The sequence below is a fragment of the Salmo trutta genome, chromosome 36 (genome assembly GCF_901001165.1).
Source record: "Salmo trutta chromosome 36, fSalTru1.1, whole genome shotgun sequence".
Lineage (NCBI taxonomy): Eukaryota > Metazoa > Chordata > Actinopteri > Salmoniformes > Salmonidae > Salmo > Salmo trutta.
In genome coordinates this window covers 31,701,349-31,716,588 of record NC_042992.1, presented here as the reverse complement: position 1 = coordinate 31,716,588, position 15,240 = coordinate 31,701,349, and the positions used below count along the sequence as shown (strand labels likewise).

The 15,240-nt window shown below is 42.5% G+C and overlaps 1 protein-coding gene and 1 pseudogene across 12 annotated transcripts in view; one reads left to right on the top strand and one right to left on the bottom strand.

Annotated features, from left to right (window-relative positions):
• LOC115175877 (protein MTSS 1) overlaps positions 1-12,557 on the top strand; it is a 51,133-nt gene extending 38,576 nt beyond the window's left edge. For 2 of the 12 annotated variants that reach the window (XM_029735483.1, XM_029735472.1), the window contains 5 exons: positions 6,060-6,188; positions 6,577-6,828; positions 7,141-7,299; positions 9,316-9,472; positions 9,769-12,557. In XM_029735483.1, the coding sequence (XP_029591343.1) occupies positions 6,060-6,188; positions 6,577-6,828; positions 7,141-7,299; positions 9,316-9,472; positions 9,769-10,394 (1,323 nt within the window). In that variant the 3' untranslated portion in view covers positions 10,395-12,557. Of the gene's footprint in view, positions 1-6,059; positions 6,189-6,576; positions 6,829-7,140; positions 7,300-9,312; positions 9,473-9,768 lie in introns of all 12 variants that reach the window. The other 10 variants (XM_029735473.1, XM_029735471.1, XM_029735478.1 and 7 more) reach the window with 6 other exon arrangements.
• Positions 12,558-12,872: 315 nt separating this feature from the next.
• LOC115175876 (NADH dehydrogenase [ubiquinone] 1 beta subcomplex subunit 9-like) lies at positions 12,873-15,040 on the bottom strand (annotated as a pseudogene).
• Between the last annotated feature and the right edge of the window lie 200 nt (positions 15,041-15,240).

Genomic DNA, 15,240 nt, shown 5'->3' with positions numbered 1-15,240 from the left:
GGGTAGAAGCTGTTAAGGAGCCTTTTGAACCTAGACTTGACACTCCGGTACCGCTTGCCGTGCGATAGCAGAGAGAAGAGTCTATGACTTTGGTGACTAGTGTCTTTGACAATTTTTTGGGCCTTCCTCTGACACCGCCTAGAATATAGGTCCTGGATGTCAGGAAGCTTAACCGCAGTGATGTACTCGGCCGCACGCACTACCTTCTGTAGCGCCTTTCGGTCGGATGCTGAGCAGTTGCCATACCAGGCAGTGATGCAACCGGTCAGGATGCTCTCGATGGTGCAGCTGTAGAACATTTTGAGGATCTTTTCAGTCTCCTGAATAGGTGTTGTCGTGCTCTCTTCATGACTTTCTTGGTGTTTTTGGACCATGATAGTTTGTTGGTGAGGTGGACACCAAGGAACTTGAAACTCTCGACTCGTTCCACTTCAGCCCCGTCGATGTGAATGGGGGTGTGTTCGGCCCTCCTTTTGGTGTTATGACTGCTTTATCTACACCCTTCAAAAAGACATATTACAGAAACCCTAAACCCACTCTGAAGAAGTAACATATGAACTGAAACATATGCACACACACACACGGTAACAGAGACATTGTATTCCAACCGACACTTCACTCTCTCCACCTGGGCTTTGTTACTGGTCAGAGAGAATACTCCCAGGTTGCTAGGTAACGGGGATCATTAGAGACAGCAGTGGTGGCGTCGCTGTGGGAGACTGTGCAGATAGATCTCGATGAGTCATCCTCAGTCACACCCCCATTACATTACATTAGACCGGTAGAGCCACAGGGGTGAGCAGCTGGGAGCTAGCCCAAGAGACACCTGGGTCTGATTGATTACACACACACACACACACACACACACACACACACACACACACACACACACACACACACACACACACACACACACACACACACACACACACACACACACACACACACACACACACACCCCAAGTGTGTTTAGTCACTGTACATAGATCATGTAAAGGCCTTATGTACTGTATACCTGTATGATAACTACAGTGTTGCTTGAATAAAAGGTAAGGCTTGTGTGGTCTCAGGTGGCTGGAGATATGCCTGCTTTGTAGCTGCTCAACTCAAACAATGCCCTATGTAGTTCTAATTACCATTAAAATGCTGTGCTAATGTGGAAGGCTTTTAATCGCTGAAAAGTGCAGTTGTTTTAAGTGACAGTTTTAACAGTGGCCAAGTTGAATACTGTGGCTATTTGATTATAATGTAGGCCTACCAGAGTGGCCTACCATCAAAAACACTGGAGAAAATGCATCCCATAACATTTTAACATGGAAATAGCTGTTCTATAATTCAGCCTACAGTAGCAGCCAATGCGTGGTGTTCAATGTAGGCCTACATTCAATGAGACTTATGAAAAAAATCATGCAGGGCTTGACATTAACCTGTTTATCCATTTGTCCTTCAGACAAGGAGGTGACTGAAAATGTTGTTGTATTTGAAGCAAGAAACCACTTAACAAAAAAAATCATTATTATTCATTATCCATACCATTATTACAGAGAATCAGACAAATTATGCTACCCTCTGCCTATTGGCTACTTAGGCTTGAATAAACTATCTGTCACAGTTGTCGTAAGAACGGGACCAAGGCGCAGCGTGTGTATAGTTCCACATCTTTATTCCAAAGTGAAACTTCAAGCAAAACAAATAAATCAAATAAACGAACAACTAAACGTGACTACATGGTGCAAAAACACAAAACAATATCCCACAAACAGAGGTGGGAAAAATAGCTACTTAAATATGATCCCCAATTAGAGACAACGATTACCAGCTGCCTCTAATTGGGAATCATACAAAACACCAACCTAGAAAATATAAACTAGAATACAACTTTGAACTAGACTACCCCCTAGTCACGCCCTGACCTACTACACCATAGAGAAACAAGGGCTCTCTATGGTCAGGGCGTGACACTGTCTCAAAATAAAACACTGCCCCTTTAAGACAAATAGAAGCTCTTTACCTGACTTGCTTTTCAAAGTTGTCAAGAAATGTACATGTTTTGTGTGCTTGTAGGAAGCAATCACTCCCCTGTTTCTGACTACAAATGATCTATAACTGGGCTAATAACTTACTAACTAGCAAAGGATATGAACAAAATGTGCACACGTGGCTACATGCAGCTCTCGCTTTGATCTCAAAACAAGCGCATCTACTCACGACCGCTCATGCTGTAAACACAGTCCAATTCAAAGTGAAGGGCACAGATCCGTATACAGTTGAAGTCGGAAGTTTACATACACCTTAGACAAATACATTTAAACTCAGTTTTTTACAATTCTTGACATTTAATCCTAGTAATCCTAGTGTCTTAGGTCAGTTAGGATCACCACTTTATTTTAAGAATGTGATGTCAGAATGATAGTAGAGAAAATTATTTATTTCAGCTTTTATTTCTTTCATCACATTCCCAGTGGGTCAGAAGTTTACATACACTCAATTAGTAGTAGTATTGCCTTTAAATTGTTTAACTTGGGTCAAACGTTTTGGATAGCCTTCCACAAGCTTCCCACAATAAATTGGGTGAATTTTGACCCATTCCTCCTGACAGAGCTGGTGTAACTGAGTCAGGTTTGTAGGCCTCCTTGCTCGCACACGCTTTTTCAGTTCTGCCCACAAATGTTCTATGGGATTGAGGTCAGGGCTTTGTGATTGCCACTCCAATACCTTGACTTTGTTGTCCTTAAGCCATTTTGCCACAACTTTGGAAATATGCTTGGGGTCGTCATTTTCCATTGAGAAGACCCATTTGTGACCAAGCTTTAACTTCCTGACTGATGTCTTGAGATGTTCCTTCAATATATCCACATAATTTTCCTGCCTCATGATGCCATCTATTTTATGAAGTGCACCAGTCCCTCCTGCAGCAAAGCACCGCCACAACATGATGCTGCCCCCCGGGCTTCACGGTTGGGATGGTGTTCTTTGGCTTGCAAGCCTCCCCCTTTTTCCTCCAACCATAACGATGGTCATTATGGCCAAACCGTTCTATTTTTGTTTCATCAGACCAGAAGACGTTTCTCCAAAAAGTACGATCTTTGTCCCCCATGTGCAGTTGCAAATCGTAGTCTGGCTTTTTTATGGCGGTTTTGGAGCAGTGGCTTCTTCCTTGCTGAGCGGCCTTTCAGGTTATGTTGATATAGGACTTGTTTTACTGTGGATATAGATACTTTTGTACCTGTTTCCTCCAGCATCTTCACAAGGTCCTTTGCTGTTGTTCTGGGATTTGATTTGCACTTTTCGCACCCAAGTACGTTCATCTCTAGGAGACAGAACGCGTCTCCTTCCTGAGCGGTATGACAGCTGCGTGGTCCCATGGTGTTTATACTTGCGTACTATTGTTTGTACAGCTGAACGTGGTACCTTCACGTGTTTGGAAATTGAACCAGACTTGTGGTCTACAATTTTTTTTCTGAGGTCTTGGCTGATTTCTTTTGATTTTCCCAAGATGTCAAGCAAAGAGGCACTGAGTTTGAAGGTAGACCTTGAAATACATCCACAGATATACCTCCAATTGGCTCAAATTATGTCAATTAGCCTATCAGAAGCTTCTAAAGCCATGACATAATTTTCTGGAATTTTCCAAGCTGTTTAAAGGCACAGTCAACTTAGTGTATGTAAACTTCTGACCCACTGGAATTGTGATACAAGTGAAATAATCTCTGTAAACAGTTGTTGGAAAAATTACTTGTGTCATGCACAACGTAGATGTCCTAACCGACTTGCCAAAACTATAGTTTGTTAACAAGAAATTTGTGGAGAGGTTGAAAAACTGGTGTCAATGACTCCAACCTAAGTGTATGTTAACTTCCAACTTCAACTGTATGGCAATGGTCTATTTGCATATAGGTCTACTGCAGCTCTGATTGGTTATGCTGCACCGCGCTGTGTAGAGTACGGCCTGAGTGGTGCGTGTCAATTCAATAGAATCCTAATCCGATGTGTTCTGCCTACAACAACATCTCTTGAATAGTTTGTTTTGCATACTAAGTCTTGCATAGTTCGTTTTGTTTCGGTATGTTTTATTGAAAGTGGCTAATATTGCGTTGATTCGATCACAATTGCCACAGTAAAGGGAAACGTCGATACTGTTAACCTCTCTAGGGTATGTGGGACGAAATCGTCCCACCTACTCAACAGCCAGTGGAATCCCGTGGCGCGATATTCAAATACCTTAGAAATGCTATTACTTCAATTTCTATTTTACACCATTTTAAAGACAAGACTCTCGTTAATCTAACCACACTGTCCGATTTCAAAAAGGCTTTACAACGAAAGCAAAACATTAGATTATGTCAGCAGAGTACCCAGCCAGAAATAATCAGACACCCATTTTTCAAGCTAGCATATAATGTCACAAAAACCAAAACCACAGCTAAATGCAGCACTAACCTTTGATGATCTTCATCAGATGACACTCCTAGGACATTATGTTATACAATACATGCATGTTTTGTTCAATCAAGTTCATATTTATATCAAAAACCAGCTTTTTACATTAGCATGTGACGTTCAGAACTAGCATACCCACCGCAAACTTCCGGTGAATTTACTAAATTACTCACGATAAACGTTCACAAAAAACATAACAATTATTTTAAGAATTATAGATACAGAACTCCTTTATGCAATCGCGGTGTCCAATTTTAAAATAGCTTTTCGGCAAAAGCACATTTTGCAATATTCTGAGTAGATAGCTCGCCATCACGGGCTAGCTATTTTGACACCCACCAAGTTTGGCACTCACCAAACTCAGATTTACTATAAGAAAAATTGGATTACCTTTGATGTTCTTCGTCAGAATGCACTCCCAGGACTTCTACTTCATCCACAAATGTTGTTTTTGTTCAAAATAATCCATAGTTATGTTCAAATATCCTCTGTTTTGTTCTTGCGTTCAAGACACTATCCGAAGGGTGACGAAGGGTGACGCGCGGACGCGTATCGTGACAAAAAAATTCTAAATATTCCATTACCGTACTTCGAAGCATGTCAAACGCTGTTTAAAATCAATTTTTATGCGATTTTTCTCGTAAAAAAGCGATAATATTCCGACCGGGAAACCCTGTTTTCGTTCAAAGACTCAAAATCTAAAATGGACTCTTCACGTGCATGCGCGCCCCTGTCTCATTGTTCTCAGATCGACCACTTACCAAATGCGCTACTGTTTTTCAGCCATGGGCTGCAAAGTCATCATGCAATGTTCTGGCGCCTTCTGAGAGCCTATGGGAGCCTTATAAAGTGTCACGTTACAGCAGAGATCCTCAGTTTTCAATAAAGAGAGTGTAGAAGGCCAAGAAATGGTCAGAGAGGGCACTTCCTGTACAGAATCTTCTCAGGTTTTTGCCTGCCATATGAGTTCTGTTATACTCACAGACACCATTCAAACAGTTTTAGAAACTTTAGGGTGTTTTCTATCCAAATCAAACAATTATATGCATAGTCTAGTTTCTGGGCAGTAGTAATAACCAGATTAAATCGGTACGTTTTTTATCCGGATGTGAAAATACTGCCCCCTATCCTAGAGAGGTTAACTAACAGGGAAAAACTTAAGTGAAGTTCAGTCACGTGCTTCTCTCCGTGGGCGGAGATTTCTTCTGTGCAGAAGTCCTGGGCAAGCTGCGCTGCAGTCTCGGCGCTACTGTGCTCAGCTTGGAGGGAACATTGCTAAGCACCTATGACTATGCAATGGACTTTATTAATAATAGTAATCTTTGCATCTGCATACTGTTAGCTGTTTAGTGTGTAACAAGTCACGCTTATATGCATAACTTTCATGGTTTGCTGTAGTCCTTATAGTTTTTATATGATACAATATAATATGTTTTCCTTCTTATCGAGGATGCAAATCCATAATGTTTTTCTTCTGTTCTTTTTTTCTCTGTCCTTCCGTCTGTGCATCTTGTCTTTTTTAAGCGTCTCTTCGTGGCTGCTCTGTTTTGAACTGCTTCTTTATATATTTGTGTGTGTGTGTGTGTCCCTCTCTGTCCTGCTGCACGGCTTTGCTGTAGACCTCTGGCTCTTCATCCTCGGCCGTCTCTGAAACTTGCCAGCCTGTCAGTGAGGGCAGCTGCTCCTCCTCCTCCTCCTCCTCACCTGCCTCCTCTAAGGAGACCTGCTCCAGCACTAGGGTGGAACAGGTGAACACACACACGCTTAGACACTCAGACACGTACATACTCCCCAAAACATGAGCAGTATTATTAGATACACTGTTTTGCTGGTTGATCAAACCTCCCTCACTCCTGTCACATAGACAACAGGGTCATGTTCAGTTGGCCTTAAATACGGGAGCATTCTTATTGGATAAGTTCAGGTAGTAGCCTACCTTCTCCGTTTCACTTTGGTTCAAAATGTGCCTACTGGACATGACACAGGTGCCTGCTACCATGATTTGATATTATAATTAGATTCCATCTGATTTCAGTCGTATGCATAATTTTCACCTTATTGTTTCATTCCCAGCAGCCGCCCTTTTGAATTATCATTTCTCATTGTTGTGTCACTTTGTCCTCCACTCACATTCAGCTGTCAAACGGGCACGATCATCAACATCACGGGCCCTCCACCGCCCTCTATCTGTCAGGCGGGGGCATGCAGGAGGTCTACCCCGACCTCCCTCCATCCTCCCCCTCCACCCCCCTCGCCTCATCCTCCTACTCTCCCACCTCCCCCGTGTGGGCATGGTCGAGACCAGGTTCTGCCCTCCTGGTGGACTACCCCCCCTATTGCGCCCTGGGGCCGGGCATGATCCCCTCCTCCAAGGTCCCCACCTGGAAGGTGCGTCCATTCTGTCATCAACTGCCTCCTCCTCTTCCTCCTTCTTTTTCTCCTCTTCCAGTCTCCCCTGTGGGTGATCAGACACTGATACACTTTTCAAATCACAGGGAGATTGCAAACACTGGTTACATTATGCTAGTATTTATATGTGGAGTCAGTCATACAGCATAAAGTCATATGTCATTCATAAAGGCATGAATGCTATACAATCAGTTTGTCCTTTTTCTTTAGTTTCCTTCTTAATGAACACAACAGAGCAGAGCTATTCTTTGTAGGCTTTGCTCAAGAGCTTTGTCTCTCTGTGTTGTGCAGGACTGGGCCAAGCCGGGGCCCTATGACCAGCCCATGGTGAACACCCTGAGGAGGACCAAGGAGAAGAGGGAGACTCCAAATCCCAGCAGCCCCCAGGCCACCACACCAGGGGACGAGCCCCAGAGAGCCAAGGGAACCAATGCAGTCACAACAGCCAAGGTAAAATATACAAAGATATAGCTACACCCATAATTTCAGAAACATGTGGATACCGATACCAATACCCCTAATGTAGAGGTGTACAGTATATAAATCTGTGTTTTATGACCATGTTTCAGTAGAATGCCATGAATGTGTTTATATTGTACGACAGACCTGGGCCCTATACATGTCAAATATTTACTGTATACTATAGGAAAAACTCAATCAAGCACAGCATAAGTAAAAAAAATATATTTACATAGTATTCATGTAGTATTTAACCCAGGTCTATTGTAATGTTAAATGCAGTTGTCTGTATGGTGTGAAATATGCTTTTAGTATATACAGTGCATTCATTCATAAAGTTTTCAGACCCCTTGACTTTTTCCACATTTTGTTGCGTTACAGCCTTATTCTAAAATGGATTATATCGTTTTTTTCCCTCATCAATCTACACACAATACTCCATAATGACAAAGCAAAAACAGGTTTTTAGACATTTTTGCAAATGTATTAAAAATAAAACACGGATATATCACATTTACATAAGTATTCAGACCCTTTATTCAGTACTTTGTTGAAGCACATTTGGCAGCGATTACAGACTTGAGTCTTCTTGGGTATGAAGCTACAAGCTTGGCACACCTGTATTTGGGGAGTTGCTCCCATTCTTCTCTACAAATCTTCTCAAGCTCTGTCAGGTTGGATGGGGAGCGTCGCTGCGCAGCTATTTTCAGGTCTCTCCAGAGATGTTTGATTGGGTTCAAATCCGGGCTCTGGCTGGGCCACTCAAGGACATTCAGATACTTGTCCTGAAGCCACACATGCATTGTCTTGGCTGTGTGCTTAGTGTCATTGTCCTGTTGGAAGGTGAACCTTCGCCCCCAGTCTGAGGTCTTTAGCGTTCTGGAGCAGGTTTTCATCAAGGATTTCTCTGTACTTTTCTCCGTTCATCTTTCCCTGAATCCTGACTAGTCTCCCAGTCCCTCCCGCTGTAAAACATCCCCACAGCATGATTCTGCCACCACCATGCTTCACCGTAGGGATGGTGCCAGGTTTCCTCCAGACGTGATGCTTGGCATTCAGGCCAAAGAGTTCGATCTTTGTTCCATCAGACCAGAGAATCTTGTTTCTCATGGTCTGATTATATTTAGGTGCCTTTTGGCAAACTCCAAGCGGCTTGTCATGTGCCTTTTACTGAGGAGTGGCTTATGTCTGGTCACTCTACCATGAAGGCCTGATTGGTGGAGTGCTGCAGTGATGGTTGTCCTTCTGGAAGGTTCTCCCATCTCCATAGAGGAACTCTGGAGCTCTGTCAGAGTGACCATCGGGTTCTTGGTCACCTCCCTGACCAAGGCCCTTTCCCCCGATTGCTCAGTTTGGCCGGGCGGCCAGCTCTAGGAAGAGCCTTGGTGGCTCTAATAAGGCTGTAACGTAACAAAATGTGGAAAAGTCAAGGGCTCTGAATACTTTCCGAATGCTCTGTATATTGCTGTATGCTTGCTGTTATATGAATTTATATAGGGTCCGATTCTGACATGAGATAAGTAGATTTAACATGGACTTAAGTCAATAAAACATGGACTTACTGTACTTTCAAAAAAAAATGTTTTACTTAAGTCTATGTTATCTCCTGCAAAATACCATTGTCTACATATGTGAAAATGGCATATTTCTAAGTTTGAAGTTAAAAACTTCTACCTGATGACATCATTAAAGGTTAGACCATTTGACAGTGATTTTCAAACAGTATGAGATTTGCGGTGATGTGGGATCAAGAAAATACCATCCCTCTGGCTAGAAAATCATAGAGAATATTTTTTTTTTAGTACCTTTCATCTTATCTTTTTAACCACAGATTATAGAAACACTCTGTTTTCAGACATGTAAACAGTGGTATGGTGTTGGAGATTATGAACATGAGGTTGAAAAGTGGCGGAATTGTCCTTTAAGGCAACTTATCTCAAGTCTGAATAGGGCCCATATTGCATAGGTATTTATAAGCTATATGTCTTAATGTATGTGTGTCAGCAGGAGGAGGCGGAGGCCCATGAGGAACTGGCCCTGGCTCTGGCCCGCGGGTTGCAGCTGGATATCCAGCACTCCAGCAGGGACTCCCTGCAGTGCTCCAGTGGCTACAGCACCCAGAACACTACACCCAGCTGCTCTGAGGACACCATACCCTCACAAGGTACTGTAGTGTGTATGTGTGTGTCTCCCACCTCATGTTAGGGGTAATCAACATCAGTTCTTAATATATACAGTATAAAGTCAATGTATGGGATATTTGATAGGGATCCACTCACTTTGAATTATAGTGAGCAATAGTAGGTAATAGTCATGTTTTGACGTCAGGATCTGAACCTCTGTCTAATGGCATTTATTTATCAGCATCTATACGGATGAAAAATGTGTATTTGAAGTGTACTGCATGTTAAAAGTGTAAGTGACAATGATCCTCATCCACATATCATCTCGTCCCACCAGTGTCCGACTACGACTACTTCTCCGTGGGTGGCGACCAGGAGACGGACCAGCCCGACTTCAACAAGTCCTCCACCATCCCCCGCAACAGTGACATCAGCCAGTCCTACCGCCGCATGTTCCAGGCCAAGCGGCCAGCCTCCACAGCGGGCATCCCCCCCACAGCCCCCTCCCCCGGCAGTATTGTCACCCCCGGGGTGGCCACCATCCGCCGCACGCCCTCCTCCAAGCCCAACCTGCGGCGATCCTCCGGAGGCCTGGGTCTGGGCCCCATCCCCATCAAGCCCCCCATGATCCCTGTCAAGACGCCCACTGTTCCCGAGCACCCCGGGTTGTTCTTCAGAGGAGAGAGCGAGGGAGGGGGACCGCTGAGCCCACTCTCTTCAGCGGGGGACAACGGCTTGGTGTCTCCCAAGGCACCCTGGGATGTTCAGGCCTCCTCCGATCCACCCACTCCCCCACCTCAGCCTGGTAGTAGGCTGTCAGAGTGGGACCGCGAGGCCCTGCCGGAGGTTCAGGAGGAGGAGCCTGGCTGCGGTGAGGGGGAAGATGTGCTCTTGGCCATACGGCGAGGGGTCAAGCTGAAGAAGACGACGTCCAACGACCGGTCGGCTCCGCGAATAGTGTGAGAGGCTTAGAGTGCGAGGTCGGGCTTCCCCTCAATGTAGCAGATTCAATCACCTACATACAGTAACTCAGTGTCTTCGCCCTATAGGTTTAAGAAAAGGGTGGGAGTCTAGATGCGTGAAAATATGCACGAAAGGAGGGGAGGAGGGAACGGACTGACAACTGCTTTGACTATTATCAAATATTTTATTTGTATGTACATATTTATATTTTGATGCGTTTGTATGTTTTGCGTTCGATGCTCCTCTTCGTACTTTCTCCTTTTGCCCGTACATTGTCATGAAAGGTGCCAAAAGGCTTCGAGCTGAATTAACTTAAATGACTTTATTTTACTGAATAGGATTAATAATTTCTGTGAAAACACATAGAAGGTATAGCAACACCAACAAACATTCATGGAGATAGAAATACATACAAGGTAAGATTGTGTGCAGAAAAGGAGTACATAAGAAAATAACCACAATGGAAATCGGTATTTTACTTTTCTGTAATAGATCAAATATTTGCTATTTTCATTTACCAATGAAAAATGTAGAAATGTGCATGTTCTACCGCAATTAATTGCACCCCAATAAATTAGACTCCAAAAGAATGAGAACAAATATGTTTAAATACATCCCACTATCAATAGGAAGCTTCTTAGTCAACAAAGGACACAAGGACCTGCAATCCTTAACAATCTACTCAGTGGTTATCAACGGGTGTGACATAATTTGTCAATAGTAATATGTTGCACAGGTTTCTACCTTGAATGCAACTCTGGTGTCAGTGGAAGCACTCATTGATTGGTGGCTATAGAATAGAAATCTTATTTAATTTCATGTTTTTCTCTATAATTAGAGAAGAAAGTTCCCATTATGCTGAGATTGATCATTTATTTCAATACAAGTGATGCTGTGCTAAATGTCATACAGAGGATTCATACGCAAATGTAAATGTAAATGGAAAACGTAAAAAGTGCTCGTCCTGCTGTGAAAATACTAGTACTCTGTGAAAGCTATTCTAGTGGTGATCACTGGTAACTACAACTCATTCGAACACGATAAACTAATAGTATTAGTAAATGTTTAAAAAAAAGAGTTGGAAAGGTTACAAAGTCGAGTTTGTGTTAGCTTGTGTTCAGCACCGTCAGCTGAATGAAGTCAGAATTCACTATTGCGACTACCTAAAGTATTTCACAAGATGACATGGCCTAATATGTATAGACACCCAAAATGTTCTTTTTCCACTATTTCTCACGAACGCCATACTTTAGTTAGTGGTGTGTAAGTTGTAGCGCAGGGGTACTGTCAAACATAATTTCAAGACAACCCATTAAACTAAATAGAGTAATGCATGTTATTTTACATTTTTTACTCTTAAGTGTCAAAGCTCGTTTTTATACTGAACCTATTTATTCCAACACATTTCCCCCATTTAAGAGCAGTTGTACTTTCTGCATAACGACTGAAGTCTGATTATTTTTCCATTCAAGACAGGGGAAACTAAAGATAGGTAACAGGGGAAACTAAAGATAGGTAACAGGGGAAACTAAAGATAGGTAACAGGGGAAACTAAAGTGTGGCCGATGCAACAATATGCACATGACGCTAAAAATCCTGTATAGCTCCTGACTCAATTATTCTATACAATGGTCTGATAGTCCATGTAAAACTTAGCTGTAATATACTGTAGTTCCCCCGTTGATGTAGCGATACGTTGCCAAATCTTATGTATGCTAAATGGTTAGAAGTAATAAGTTTGTTTTTGGTCATGGTAAAAGACTCACTCCTTGTAAATACAAGGTTTTGTCCCAATGGGCTGCAACAGTTTCCTTTCCTTCATGGCCAGATGCAAGAGGTCTTAGCCTACTTATATATGACAGGTAAAAGTAATATGATGTAAACTGTTCATCTTGAAGTTCATTGACACGAGGGAAAAGAGGCAATGGAAAGGAAGGAGCATTGGGACGCAGATTGGGATAGATTGACATACACTTTAGTACTCTAGCCTTGCAAGTCTGTTGATGACCTAGAGACATGTTTGGACAGAGTTGACCTCTTTCTGTACCACTGGCGTTCTAAGATAATTGTTCAGTTCCTGAATTCTGTCTCCTATTTTCTATGTAACAGTTGTTTCAGCTAAAAATAAAGATGTAGCAGAGTGTAAGTCTGTTGAAAAAGGTTCTAAAAGTGTTTCTTTGATTTTCTGCTTTCTAAATGTCTTCTTTGGTGTAGTACAATTGCCTGACAATGAATGGAGATCATAAAATCAGTATCACTTGCTCAAGATACTCAACAGGGTCCCGTGTAGCTCAGTTGGTAGAGCATGGTGTTTGCAACGCCAGGGTTGTGGGTTCGATTCCCACAGGGGACCAGTACGGAGAAAAAAATGTATGAAATGTATGCATTCACTACTGTAAGTCGCTCTGGATAAGAGCGTCTGCTAAATGACTAAAATGTAAATGTAACACCACAATGCATATTAAGAGACATTAAGCATTTCCCAATAATTATACAAATTTATTTAAACAGATGTCCTTGTACAGGAAAATAACAGCTACAGTACATTTGAAAGTCACCCGCTTTTACAACTAAATAATTACTGTCAATTCAGGCAGGGTGGAATACCTTCTGACAAAGCATACTGCAACCTCTTCCAAAACTACTCCATTATATCAATATCTTTCCAGAGGGACAGTAATTCACAAGGAGGTGAATCTGCATGCTGTTGTGTGGTAGAAGGTACTGTGGTGAGCTGCCATGTGCTGTTATGGTGTTATCACCAGGTAGTGTCATCCGGGGGCTCTTAGACGGGGCCCTCCCTGGGGCGGGTGACGTACTGCCACCACAGAGGGGCAGGTCGCGGTCTTTGCGGGCTTGGGGTAGGGCCTCCGACTTGGGACCAATGGCAAGGGTCACTCCCTGCAGCTCCTGGACCTGAATCGAGATGACACCACCAACAGTGCAAATTTCAAAAATTCATGTAGATTGATTAATAAGGCAGTCTGATGTGAGTATACTTAATTGATTCATTGGGTTATTTAATTAACATAAACATTGTTAATCTGTCATATTTCTAATCCAACAGGAAGGAAGTAATTTAAGAACTTCAAAAGAAAATATGCCAAGAGCCTGATTATGCCTTGAAAGAACATTGCATAAAATCAAACGTTCCCAACTTCACACTCAGGCCCTTTTTGGAGGATGTAGGTTATTGGTGAGTGTACTTGTCAGCAAATACAAAGATATATGAATGCACTAAGTCACACTGCATAAGAGCTTCTGCTAAATGACTAAAATGTAAATGTTTTTTAAAAAAGTGATCAAACCATGCATTCTTTAACTTTGATGCTTTGTTTAGCACAGAACATTTTACTTTCACAAGAACATATGAGAATGGACAGAATTCCATTTATGGAAAAGGGACTGTAGCCTGACCTACCTCTTTGTCCCAGCTCTATTCTCACAGGTTCTTCCACTGCTCTCTCTTGGCAAAGTAGGATACATGGCCGACTCTGAGGGATGCCAGTGATTTAGACACAACTCAGGGACTTGCAAAAACAATACAAAAAATCAGAAACAGACAATGCATGGCTTCACTATTGTAGCATTTGAGGGTCAACAGCAAAGAGGTTTGAATCAGCAGCCCAGTAATTAGAGCAAGCACACTACCTCCTGTGCCATAAGGTCCAGACCTTTGGCAGAAATCATAGTATGGATGGTACTATACTAGGCACTTGTGAAGATGTTACCTTAAAAAAATAAAAAAAGTATTATAAGCAAAGATCGTACAGTATGAAGATCACAAAGACACTACTTCTCCAATAGAAATCGCAGTTCACGCTTGTAGGCAATGTCATGGGGACGTTGGCTATCAAACTCATGCAGAAACATCCTCGGGTCTAACGGTCGTCTCGCACCGAACTGCGCATGTGCAGGCCGTCAACTCAGTCACTCCTTCAATATAAAGTTGTTTTTGACGAAAATTAAAATGTGCGTCACTTTCCCGAGGTTGGTGCAAAAACATGCTGGGGGTATATTTGAGAATCAGTTGTATGTATCCGCAACGCACAATAGACATCCTAATTTAGTTAGCTACCTTGTACATTTCATATCTTTCATAGGAATATCCTCCTGGAGAGTCAGGGAACAGGTAAGGCTGCGGGTGTTGGTTAGACCAGATTTCATCCTCTCCTGCATCATAGTGGCTTTGACCATGTCCTTCTCATCCATGGCCTTGTCGAAGCGTGGCCTTCACATGCACGCGTAGAAGCGGTATTTATCTCTGTAAACCAGATAAGTAGGGGTAGTACCAACAATAACAGGCTACTACACTCAGTTGTGTATACTAACGTTAGACACACTATCAGAGTAACGTTACAGAGCACCAATTTGAACAGATAGTTAACTAGTTGGCTAACGACTAGCTAGCTAATTTTGTTTGTCCAGCAGCTGGATAGCATGTCAGCGAGTGTAACATTAATCCCACGGGAAAACAGGGTGACCTACCTAGTTAGCTATTGTATTTAGGTTCTAGTTGGTTCCATGCAGTTGATAAGAGCATTGAACACCATCTCAACGACAACAACTTTGGCTTACCTAAAAATACACCATGATTCAAGGTGCCTCAAGTCTTTTTGATTGTGAGTAAGGTAAGCAGTAGCCATTTTTTTCTGTCACTACTTTTTAAACTGCCATTTTTTAATGTCACTACTTTTTAAACTGTCTTTGCTGTCACCATCGGCGGCGAGGATTGTGGGACATTGGATGTCTGCGATTTGGCATTATGTTTTACACTTAAATTGCGCACAAAAAATGGGAAAGATATCATCTTCAGCCGCGGGTCAATTTGATGGCAAGAAGCACA